General features: G+C 41.7%; 1 protein-coding gene across 2 annotated transcripts in view; it reads left to right on the forward strand.

Moving 5' to 3' along the window:
• LOC120035046 (rap guanine nucleotide exchange factor-like 1) overlaps positions 1–7623 on the forward strand; it is a 30756-nt gene extending 23133 nt beyond the window's left edge. For both annotated transcript variants that reach the window (XM_038981811.1, XM_038981817.1), the window contains exons 13-15: positions 2511–2575; positions 2719–2773; positions 5431–7623. In XM_038981811.1, coding sequence (XP_038837739.1) covers positions 2511–2575; positions 2719–2773; positions 5431–5555 — 245 coding nt within the window. In that variant the 3' untranslated portion in view covers positions 5556–7623. The remainder of the gene's footprint in view (positions 1–2510; positions 2576–2718; positions 2774–5430) is intronic.
• The last annotated feature ends 4905 nt before the right edge of the window (positions 7624–12528 follow it).

Consider the following 12528-nt stretch of genomic DNA (forward strand, 5'->3'; position numbering starts at 1 on the left):
ATTGGATCTGTTCAGAAATTGGATCAACAAAATACCACTGCCGTTATTCTATAGGCTAGCTGTATTCATCACTGTGATAATAGATTGGTTATAGACTACATACAATATATACTTACAATATTCCACACCATAACACTGTGTGTGTCTCCTTAATGTGTGGTATATTACACTTAGTGTGTGCTTGTCTCGTTGTCGCTCCCTCTCGTTATCTCGCTCTCTTTGTACATTTCTCCTCCCCCTTGGGTATAAAATCCCTTGTCAATGTCACTTAGACACCAAAAACATGTGGAATGTTTTCTATTTGAAAGCTGTGTATACCAGGCTCTAATATAATGTAGTCATTTAGCGCGTCTGCCCAATGACTAAAATGTTCATGTAAAATAATAAGGCTTTTATCCAAAGCGACTTACAGTCATGTGTGCGTACACTTTTTACGTTTGGGTGGTCCCGGGAATCGAACCCTCTACCAACTGAGCTACAGAGGACCATAAACTTAAACAAGACAAATGTTCAAGACAATGTACATACTGTAAAAACCAACCTCTATGGCTACCAGGTCGGCTGCTTTCACAGCTAGATGCTTCCACTTTTTCATAATATGACCATAGAGAATGATAGAGGACTCATCTTTGTATCTGTCCCAGTATGGCGTCTGTGAGCGCACAGGCAGCGCCATTGAGGCCATCTCCATTTTTTGTTGTAGTCAATTTTCTTGTACTGTTTTCATGAGTTGGTAAACAAACTGAAAGGGTCCATACTCCCATCTGGAGTGTGTTGTTTGAACAGGTATAAAATCAAGGTTGGCTTTTTACTGCCACCTGCAGTTATGGAATGTTTACGCACAAGTATAATTAATTGGCTGATCCATCAATAACCTGGTTAGAATTATGTGATCCTCCCTTAAAGGGATAGTTCACCCAAATGAAGAAATAACACATTGGTTTCCTTACCCTGTAAGCAGTCTATGGACAAGGTACAGCAATCCATGAACTATCCCTTTAAACCATAGCAAGTCCCACCCAGTTGACTACAAAATGGCGCTGCCCATGCTAAAACAGGCTTTTGGGCACTAGAGTACTCTATCATTCTCTATGGATAGGACACATAACTGCTGGATAGCAGCTTAGCATACTGCATAAGCATTGCTATATGTATTGCTGAATGTTTCTTAATGGTGCAACACAGAAAATGTCCATAATATGTCTGCAGCAATAGTGGAATGATTTGTGTTTCACAGTAACTTACCCACCAGTGTTGTGATTTTCTGTGATGTTCATCTATTGATTTCTCCTGCAGGAGCGGCGTCTGTTGTCAAAATGGGGAAGCTTATTTTGGCTGTGTTTTGTCTAGTGGAAACCAGGTCAAGTGGCCATGTAGAAATTGCTCCGTCATGTCCTGGTTACTAATATTCTACACTGTTCGCTCAATTTCAGTTTGAGAAAACAAGCACTGAATACTGTAGGGAATCATTGTACTATCCAAATCGCTGTGAAATATCTTTTCAATAATAAAAAACATCGTTTTTACAGCTGTTTGAACCTGGTGGACCAAAACCAAAGTAAAATACTTTGGGAAGAGGGGGAGATTGGTTTTGAATGCAGCCTATTGCTGTTGCAATTCACCTAGCTTCCACATAGGGGAGAAATTCTGCGAAATTCTAGGCGTACCACCTTTTAAATGCTTGTACAACCTCTCATTCTTCTCCGTGATATTTCACTCTGACCTGGGTGGCAAGGTGAAGTATGTTCAGAATGTTATGGATGTTATGTTATAGCAGGAGTGTATTATTGTGCGTAACCTAACAGCTCAGTGAGGGCTTCCTGGTACCCTGCTCGCTAGTTCAGAATGCTAGCCGTTAATCTCTGTGGTTAAATAACTGGTCAAGCAGGCGTGTGTGTGTTGAAGAGTAAGGTGCATCTGACTTCTCTGTGTGTGGGTGGGTGGTGGGGGAGTGAGGGAGGAATATGCATATGCTTGCTGTGTGTTTGTGTGATAGAGAGTTGGTTAGCAAAGTGCATCTGCTCTGTGTGTGTGTTTTGTATATGTGTGTCGGTTTGGAAGAGAAGGTGTGCCTGCTGTCCAGTGTGCAGCTCATAAAGCTCCGCTCATAGCATCTTTAGTCCAGGGGTGAAAAAAGTCACATTAGCGTATCGCCTCACCTCCTCCCTCCCTCCGCCACACACCCTCCCTCCCTCCCCAGGTCTAGCGCCATCAGCAGCATTCAGAACATTCCTCCTGACTGGGCGTAGCATCCCGATTAAACATGCCCCCCCCCTTCACCCAGCACCCGCATATTCCAGTTCCTATTGAGGGATCACAGATTGACTCTTTGGCTCATCTCTCTCGGTCCTACCTCTCCTCCGTCTGTGGGCTAAAGCACCGGTAGACAAGGGCAGCCGCTGGGGCGAGTGTCGACAAGCCATTACATAATTGTTCCCTGCCTTCACTGTGTGTTTACCTTTCTCTCTCTCTCTCGTTCTCTCTCTCTCTCTCTTTTTTTTCTCTTTCAGATCTGACCTTCCTCCACGAGAGTTGCAAGTCGTTTCATGGGGAGCTTGTCAATTTTGAGAAGATGGTGAGTGTACGTTCAGCCATTGACATAATAGCCAACGAAATACATGTATTTTCTATTCGGCACAATCAGCGTGATTCCCTGGTCAACCACCCCTGGTCTCCCTGAGTACTGTCTTACTACAAGCGTCTCCTCTCCTCTTCCAGCATAAAGTTGCAGAGATGGTGAGGAGCATCAGACGATACAGGAGCTCTCAACTAGGTAAGCATTAATGGCCACAGGCACACCTGTCTGTTAAGAATAGTCTTGAAGGAGCCGAGCTCCACCCTACCATCTGTTTAGAACAGCACAGCCCTCAGGGCCGTTCAATCACACAACCGCCATTCACTACCACCGCCACACACACAGGCATTCTCAACACATAATGATATTACTGTCTGACAAACCGCCGTGCGTGCTAACCACGCCATTATGTTGAGGTAAACACTTGAACATTATCATCCATTACATAGCCTAGTGTGCATAAACACCCATTAACATTATCACCACACAGAGTGCAGCTCAAAACACTGTGATATGGTTATCACACAACCTAGCGTGTTAAATGTTCAATATCATTATTATCACGTGGCATGACATGCTAAACACTCGATAATGTCGGTATCGCGTAGTCTAGCATTACGTAACTTAACTCACAGACTGGTCCACTATTTTTAGAGGCAGCATCCCCAAGAGTCAGTGTAATTAATTTGTATCGTGCTAGTGCACTACTCAGAAACATTTAGCAATCCGTGCCTTACGCTCATTAGTTTGAGTAAAGCACGGCACTGTTAGCCACACTAAGACCATTGATGTTTCGCACAAATCCAGCTAACGCTGTTACACAATCGACGCACACAAGAGATTGCTGACATAATATAAGACCCTACGCAAAGACACTCAGTAACCCAGTAGAACATTGGTCATCTCCACCCTCTTATTTCTGTATATTTATTGACATGGGGCACAAAGAGAGGTTTCTCAGCACATGAACAACTTGGCCTATCTACATACAAGACAACACATAGAGGTTTATACCCGCTGAAGATTCTTCACTTGTACAAGCATATTATATGTAGAAAGATGCTAATCTAGATATTTTTTTAAAAATCGGAATGTTCCTCATGATAACACTACTGACACAGTGCACTGGCTAATGACAAACGCCACACAATGTTAAACGCCACTAAAATAACACAAGGTACTGTACCGTATGTTATTTTTACAGCTACATTGATATTTATTTAAGCATTGTTGGGTTTGGAGCTTGCAAGAAAGGCATTTCACTGTACTAGTGTACGTGACATTTGAAACTCGAAACATGAGACCAGAACCTAAGCCAGGGCTGGGTTAATGTTTTTGTTGTTGTATTTTACTTTAGATCTAGTTACAACTTCTGTCTATTAGAGGACACGTTCATTCACCTGGCTTCCAAGGTTTAAGCTCCTTTGTGACGTAAAGAACACAAACAAGACTTGACGTAACTGGTGTGTGTAGAACCTGAAGTTGAATAGCTTCTACCTGAAAGCAGCAAAATAGAGTTTATTTTCACTCTGGGTTTCTCAAAATGGGGTTTATTTTCACTCTGAAATATTCTATAGCCTTCATTCAGGATGCTCAGACCAGTTACAGGAAGTGCTGAACCCCTTTTTAGGGCTGTATTATTTTGTACACAGTGCTATAATGAATCTGTGCTTAGATGCGTAAATCCTAGAGGGCTTAGTTACGGCGGTACATTGTCTGAGATTACCACTGTACCCTAATGGACTGTATGGAGTGCTTCGTTGGGTGACCCAGGGGTCGCTCTTTTGAATTACCCCGTCATTTCTATCCCTCTCTTTCTCCCCATCTCTCCTTTCTTTTTCTCTCTCCCTCTGTCCAGCTGAGTGACTTTTGCCAATGGTCATCTGATTCCATTACGCATAGGTTACTTCTGCTTAGCGAGATAGAGCACACAGGGATACGTTGAACCTTGTGTTCTCTGACAGCTATAGGGTACATTCAGGCATACACCACATTCACAAACCCATTGAAAACCCCCCAAAGGAAATGGCTCTGGAAATGGGCTCTGGAGTAAATGGCCATCTAATCCTATAGATTGCTGCTGCTGTTGTGATGGTGGCACAGAGGAGGATAACGGCGCATCCAAGGAGGATTTTCTGCGCCCAGAATGGGAAAGGACAAATTGTGGCTATTGTTAGCCTGCCTGACAAAAAGTGTTTTGCTGTTGGTTAGAACTGAATCAAACCAGTTTCTTTGCCTGCTGCGTTGTGTGGGCTCGTCGTGAGCAGATGCTGCTGCTATCCTCTTGTTAGGTCAAGTGGAAATATTAGGGCTTTCTGCCGCCATCCGGTGGTGAGATTAGGACATTGCACGCCACAGCAGCTTCTCTGGGGGTTTAACACTACCATCTAGCGCAGGGATCATCAACTACATTCAGCCTTGGGCCTCATTTTTTTTTATTGAGCGGGTGGTCGGGGGATGGAATATAATTACAAATAATATGTAGACTGCAAATTGACCTCAAGAATCCCAAACATATATGTTTGACTAAAACCTTACCTTGATTTGAATAGAATCACGTTCCTCTGTTATGAGTGGGAATACTTGCGAAAGGGTTGCTTAAATTAAAATAACTTGGAGCTGATTTCCTAGTGTTTTTAGACGTGTGTGTGTGTGTGTGTGTGTGTGTCTAAAAACACCAGGAAATCAGCTCCAACCTATATATTTGTGCTAAGAAATTGGAGGTACAAATAAAACCACCTGCATGCCAAATTTGACCCGGGGGACCCTGATCTAGGGGGTGAATATGATTACTGCATAAATTATTTTGTTGGGGGTATGTTTAACTAATGAACCGACCTCTTTCTCCTTCGTAGCTCTGGATGCAGAGCCTTCCCCCTCTCACCTCCAGACCAAGGCCTACGTTCGCCAGCTGCAGGTCATCGACAATCAGAACCTGCTCTTTGAAATGTCCTGCAAGCTAGAGCCCAAAGACATGTGAGAGAAAGTGCGAATGAGTGGGAGAGGGACGAGAAAGAGGGAGATTGCCCCCATACCCACCTTACCCCCCTTCTCCATTGCAACTCTGCCCTCAATGGTATCAACCCTGATTGGCTGAATCAGCTAGCCATTTTTGTAACCTTCCTATGCTGGTTGTTTTCCTGGATTCCTCCAGCCTCCTTCCCGGTCTGCTTGTCACGAGCCACTGCTGATTTTGTGTACAATACTCAGACGGCTGGAAACGGCTGAGAAAAATGACTGGAACTCTTTTCTTTGAAGCCTTGTGCGTGTGACTTTGTGAGCATGTTGTGTGAGGAGGGCACGAGGTTTCAGGACTGACTCGACTAGCAGATTGGACAGCCATTTTGTACAGAAAATGAGGATAAATGAATAGTAAGCTTTTGTTTGATTTGTTTTTGTTTCCCCAACACCAAGTCATGCTTCTGCTTTCACGTCCAAGTGAAGCCTGTCCAGTTTGCACTGCCACCAAACCCCCTTCCCCAACTGGACCTTTCTGAACTTACCCAAACCAGGATGGTTAGCCCAAATGGGGAAAGGCCGGCTTTGTTTTACTAGACCAGTTGAACTGAAGTCTCTTTGACATTTGACCCCCAGACAGACTGTATTCCTACTGTTGTCCCATCTTTTCTCTGTGAAGTACTCAGATGTGAGACAATCTAACTCTGTGACCTCTAACCTAACTCTTGACCCCTCCCCTCCAGCCAACATGGGCACTTACCACCGACAGCTCAGCGGCAGCCCTCAACGAGTCAGCGACAGTTGGATAATAGAAGATATACTCCTATGCTAGTTCCTACTAGTACTTCTGGGCTAAAATAAACCCAGAGTTTATACCTCTGAACAAAAGCTTCCACCGTGTCACAAGAAGACGTGGTATTTCGGGTGATGGTGGAATGAAAAGTCTCTGAACCCCATGATGTGCTGCAGGCTTATTGGCTCCCCACGTCAAAGATCTCTCTCATTGGTTGAGTCAGTTGTTGATTGACAGCTCTTGATAATTCCACCCTTTTGGGGGGTTCAGACTGAGGCCGCAGGTTCACCATCACAAGACAAACCCTTCTTTATGTACAGATGATGGGAGGCCAACAAAATTTGTAACAACAAAGCACTTTTGCCTGACCTCAGGGCACATTTTCAGCATGAGAATTGTTTGTGATTGTATAACATGTTCAGTATAGTTCAGTTCAATATCATTTTTATCGCAATTTAACAAAGCCATTGTCGCAGAACTCTCAACAAAAGAACCAAGGCCCGTTTTATTCTATAGGCATGGTACCATCATCATGGCCAGTTGTACTGCACCATAGTTTCTAATATGCTGATTGATGAATTTTCTCATAGAAAGTATATGGAGTTGAACAACTGGACCCAGTGACGTTGACACCACTTGTTTGCCTGCAACTCTCTCAGGACCCCTGGGTCGCGACCTTCGCGGAGGGCTGCCTGGCAATGCCTGTACGATAAAGCTGTAATGTAAATATTCTATGTGTAAATAGCTAAATAATATGGAAACTCTATTTTATGTAAGATGCAAGGAGATTATTTTATTTGTTTTGTAAATCTGAGAACGGGTGTAAATGGAGACTGAAATGGAGTCTGCTACTGTAGTTGAGATGAATTGTACAGCATATTTCTTCAGTTTTTTTTCTTTTTTTCTTAAGCGACTGGGAGGCCTGGGGTGAGGGATCTTGACTCGCGTGGGGGTTTGTTTTTGTACAGAAGTCAGTGTTTACAGTCATCGCTCCCGAAACTCAGATGTGTCATTAGACGTAGTCCAAGGTTATATCCGAGCAGTTGTGTCAAATCAACCCTTAACCCCTAGGCAATGTGTAGGTCTGGGAGATTTGGATAGGTGGTAATGTAGTAAGACCTCCACTTTGCCCATTGTGATGGGCTAGATGGAAGTATCACTATATTGCTTACACCGATCACTTGTTTAGGAGGTAGGGGCTGAGGGTTTGGGAGTCGATCTGCTCTTTTTACCATGGGGAGGCCCTTCACTCTGGTCTCGGATACTACGCACCTAAATAAAGCCTCTTCTGATGACACCTGTGTGCTGTTGGGTTATTCTGTCATTTTAACCTTGGCTACTGCCTCTTTCTCAATTTTCACTTAACATACAGTATTAGCTCACAGAGCGGCCACACATAGAATGATTGAGCTGTTCTTGCCATAATATGGACTTGGTATTTTATCAAATAGGGCTATCTTCTATATCCCACCCCTACCTTGTCACAACACAACCGATTGTCTGAAACGCACGAAGAAGGAAAGAATTTCCACATATTAACTTTTAACAAGGCCAGCCTTATTGAATGGGACACTTTTAAATGTGCCTTTTGGAGGAAATTCAATACTAATCTTTAAAACGAAAGCAATTTAGGTCAAAAGAGTTAATATTAACAAAGGAAATAGGACAAACAGTACAGATAGATAGCAATAGAAACTCTACCATAGAAGCACAGAATAAGTTAGAGGACAAACTAAAAGAAATGGACAAACTTACTCAAGAAAGATCAAGTGTAATATATTATAAAAAATTAAGTGAACTGGATAGAATATAGGGAAAAATGTACCAAATTATTTTTTAATCTTCAACATAGAAATGCTACCAAAAATAATTCACTGAAACTTGTTAAAAATTATGGTCAGTCATGATTCACCAAACCATATTTTTTGAAAGAGGAAGCAAAGTACTTTAAGCATATGTTTTCATTTCAGTCTCTTCCATCTCCACTAACCACAGATTTAAAAAATATTTGTTTTGGGGGGGTGGTGGATCAGCTTTAATATTGTATGGATGTTCTTCTATTAATAATGTAAAATTAACATCTGTACAGAAAGACTCATGTGAAGGCCAAATTACAGAGGAGGAACTTCTTGATGCAATTAAAGCCTTTAAGTCCGAGAAAACTCCAGGGATGGATGGCATAGCAGTTGAGATATACCAAACCTTTTTTTATGTACTCAGAGGACCGTTATTAGTATGTTTTAATCTACCGTTTTTACAGGAGTGGTTATCAGATACTTAACAAAGTAGCCTGATTTCATTACTACTGAAACAGGACCCTAGTGGTAAAAATAAAGATGCAGTCCATTGAAAAAATCAGAGGCCCCTTACACTTCAGTGTTATGATGCAAAAATTCTGGCAAAATGCATAGTGCATATAATTAATCCTAATTAGACAGGTTTTTTACATGGACGATAGATTGGAGATAATATAAGCACTGGACACAACAGAATACTATGCAACATCTGGGAAACCAGGCCCCGGTATTCATAGCTGACTTTGAAAAGGCTTTTGATAATGTACGACTGGAATTTATTTATAAATGCCTGGAACATCAATTTTTGAGAATTTCTAAGAAAATGGTTAAAGTTATGTACAGTACCAGTCAACATTTTGGACACACCTATACATTCCAGTGTTTTTCTTAATTTTTTACTATTTTCTTCGTTGTAGAATATTAGTGAAGACATCAAAACTATGAAATAACACATATGGAGTCATGTAGTAACCAAAAAAGTGTTAAATCAAAATATATTTTATTTGAGATTCTTCAAAGTAGCCACCCTTTGCCTTGATGACAGCTTTGCACACTCTTGGCATTCTCTCAACCAGCTTCATGAGGTAGTTACCTGCAATGCATTTCAAATAACAGTTGTGCCTTGTTAAAATGTGATTTGTGGAATTTCTTTCCTTAATGCATTTGAGCCAATCAGTTGTGTTGTGACAAGGTAGGGGTGGTATATAGAATATAGTCATATTTGGTAAAAGACCCAAGTCCATATTATGGCAAGAACAGCTCAAATAAGCAAAGAGAAACAACAGGCCATCATTAAGACATGAAGATCAGTCAATGCAGAATATTAAGAACTTTGAAAGTTTCTTCAAGTGCAGTCGAAAAAACCATCAAGCGCTATGATGAAACTGGTTCTCATGAGGACCGCCACAGGAAAGGAAGACCCAGAGTTACCTCTGCTGCAGAGGATAAGTTCATTAGAGTTAACTGCACCTCATTGCAGGCCAAATAAATGCTTTCCAGAGTTCTAGTCAATGACACATCTCAACTGTTCAGAGGAGACTGCGTGAATCAGGCCTTCATGGTTGAATTGCTGCAAAGAAGCCAACTATTAAAGGCACCAATAAGAAGAGACTTGCTTGGGCCAAGAAACACAAGCAATGGACATTAGACCGGTGGAAATCTGTCCTTTGGTCTGATAAGTCCAAATTTGATATTTTTGGTTCCAACCGCCGTGTCTGTGAGATGCAGAGTAGGTGAACGGATGATCTCCGAAATCTGTGGTTCCCACCGTGAAGCATGGAGGAGGTGGTGTGGGTGTGCTTTGCTGGTGACACTGTCTGTGATTTATTTAGAATTCAAGGTACACTTAACCAGCATGGTTCGGGGGGCAGAAATGATTAAATATTAAAGCATTAGACCTCTCACCAAAGGCTTCAGTCATACAAAAGTTATACTTAAATCTGAACTTGTTCTCTAACAGATTAGTAGAATGTCTCACCCCTTGTTCAAGAATGACCTTTTTCCCTTTATTCAGATTACAACCTCTCACTTTCAGTTATTTGAAAATGTAATTATCTCCAAAATATTACTATTTTTAAAATAAGCTGTAGAAAGTTGGTTGTAATTTCAGCTTAATCCAAGAGAAAAGACAGACCAAATAATAAAACATTATGGCTAAACTCAAATATACTTACTGCATGGAGTTGTCACACGTGCAGCTAACAAAAATATATGGATATGTCTGCTCTACCCACATTTACAACCAACTAATTCATTGCAGCATTATTGCAGAAATGGAAGAGGCAGGTGGAACTGGGAAAAAGAACGGAACATGGCTATTGGCCCTGCATTAAAGACCAAAATTGGTTAAAGGAAATTGTGCTAAATAAAAAGATTACCAATTTAATGTAAGGATCAAAAAAGTGACAACTGTGTCAAAAAGATGGCAAAATAGTTGGGAAGAGATTTTCGATGTACTGATTCCATGGCACATGGTTTATGAGCGTATACACAAAAAGATTCAAAACTTAGAATTTTTCAATTTAAATTATACAACATTTTTGCAACCAATAGGATATTATATACAGTGCATTAGGAAAGTATTCAGACCACTTGACATTTTCCACATTGTGTTAAATAAATCGTAAGGCTGTAATGTAAATACATTTTAAAATAAGGCTTTAACCTAACAAAATGTGGAAAAAGTCAAGGGGTCTGAATACTTTCAAATGCACTGTATATAGGGAATACAACATCCCAGCTCTGCAGATTTACTGTTTTGGTGTTGTAGCTTGTTTCTGGATGCAGGTTACAGGAATAACTGAAGAATTGCAACATTTACCTGCAGGTAACTCTGCAAATAGCACTGATGGGTGATTTGAAAAGTCATAGTCAATCGATCAATAATATAATACTTTTAGCCCCCAAATTTTTTTTATTTACAATCTGTAGAAGCTATGAGAAAGGTTCAGAACTTTTGTGAAACATCACAGCACAGTTGAAAAACATAGAAAATAGAAATCAAAACTGGATGGTGTTAAGAGATAGCCGGGAGGGGTTGAAGGGTGGGACTAAAAATAACAAGATAACTATTGTAAAATACATTGTGTCCGTAAATTGTATATAGTATGTACACTACATGACTAAAAGTATGTAGACACCAGCTCGTTGAACATCTCATTCCAAAATCATGGGCATTAATATGAAGTTGGGCCTCCTTTGCTGCTATAACAGCCTCCACTCTTCTGGGAAGACTTTCCATTAGATGTTGGAATAGTGCGGTGGGGACTTGCTTCCATTCAGCCACAAGAGCATTACTGAGCTTGGGCACTGATGTTGGACGATAAGGCCTGGCTCACAGACGTTCCAATTGATCCCAAAGGTGTTCAATGGGGTTGAGGTCAGGGCTCTGTGCAGGCCAGCCACGTTCTGCCACATCGATCTCGACAAACCATTTCTGTATGGACCTCGCTTTGTGCACGGGGACATGGTCATGCTGAAACAGGAAAGGGCATTCCCCAAACTGTGGCCACAAAAAGTTGGAAGCACAGCGGTAAGATTTCCCTTCACTGGAACTAAGGGGCCTAGCCCGATCCATGAAAAACAGCCCCAGACCATTATTCCTCCTCCAAACTTTACAGTTGGCACTATGCATTACTCCAGAGAACGCGTTTTCACTGCTCCAGAGTCCACTGGCGGCGAGCTTTACACCACTCCAGCCGACGCTTGGCAGTGCGCATGGTGATCTTTGGCTTGTGTGCGGCTCCTCAGCAATGGAAACACATTTCATGAAGTTCCCGACGGACAGTTCTTGTGCTGACATTGCTTCCAGAGCCAGTTTGGAACTCGGTAGTGAGTGTTGCAACTGAGTATAGACTATTTTCACGTGCTTCAGCCCTCGGCGATCCCATTCTGTGAGCTTGTGTGGCCTACCACTTCGCAGGTAAGCCGTTGTTGCTCCTATAAGTTCCCACTTCACAATAAACAGCACTTACAGTTGACCGAGGCAGCTCCAGCATGGCAGAAATTTGACAAACTAACTTGTTGGAAAGGTGGCATCCTATGACTGTGCCACGTTGAAAGTCACCGAGCTCTTCAGTAAGGTCATTTTACTGTCAATGTTTGTCTATGGAGATTGCATGGCTGTGCGTTCGATTTTAGACACCCGTCAGCAACAGGTATAGCTGAAATAGCCAAATCCACTCATTTGAAGGTGTGTCCACATACTTGTGTATATAGTGTATAAGCTAAGTGTTTTTGCCCATTAGTTTACTCCAATTAGGGGAACACAACGGGAAAAAAACATATATATATTTTAAATGATGCAGACAATGACATTGTAGCTCCAGTCAATCTATCTACCCCCTAAAATAAAATAAATATGTAATTTTGTAATGTGGGTGAACTATCCCTTTAACCAAAACCTG

The sequence above is a fragment of the Salvelinus namaycush genome, chromosome 3 (assembly GCF_016432855.1).
Source record: "Salvelinus namaycush isolate Seneca chromosome 3, SaNama_1.0, whole genome shotgun sequence".
In the NCBI taxonomy this organism is placed as follows: domain Eukaryota; kingdom Metazoa; phylum Chordata; class Actinopteri; order Salmoniformes; family Salmonidae; genus Salvelinus; species Salvelinus namaycush.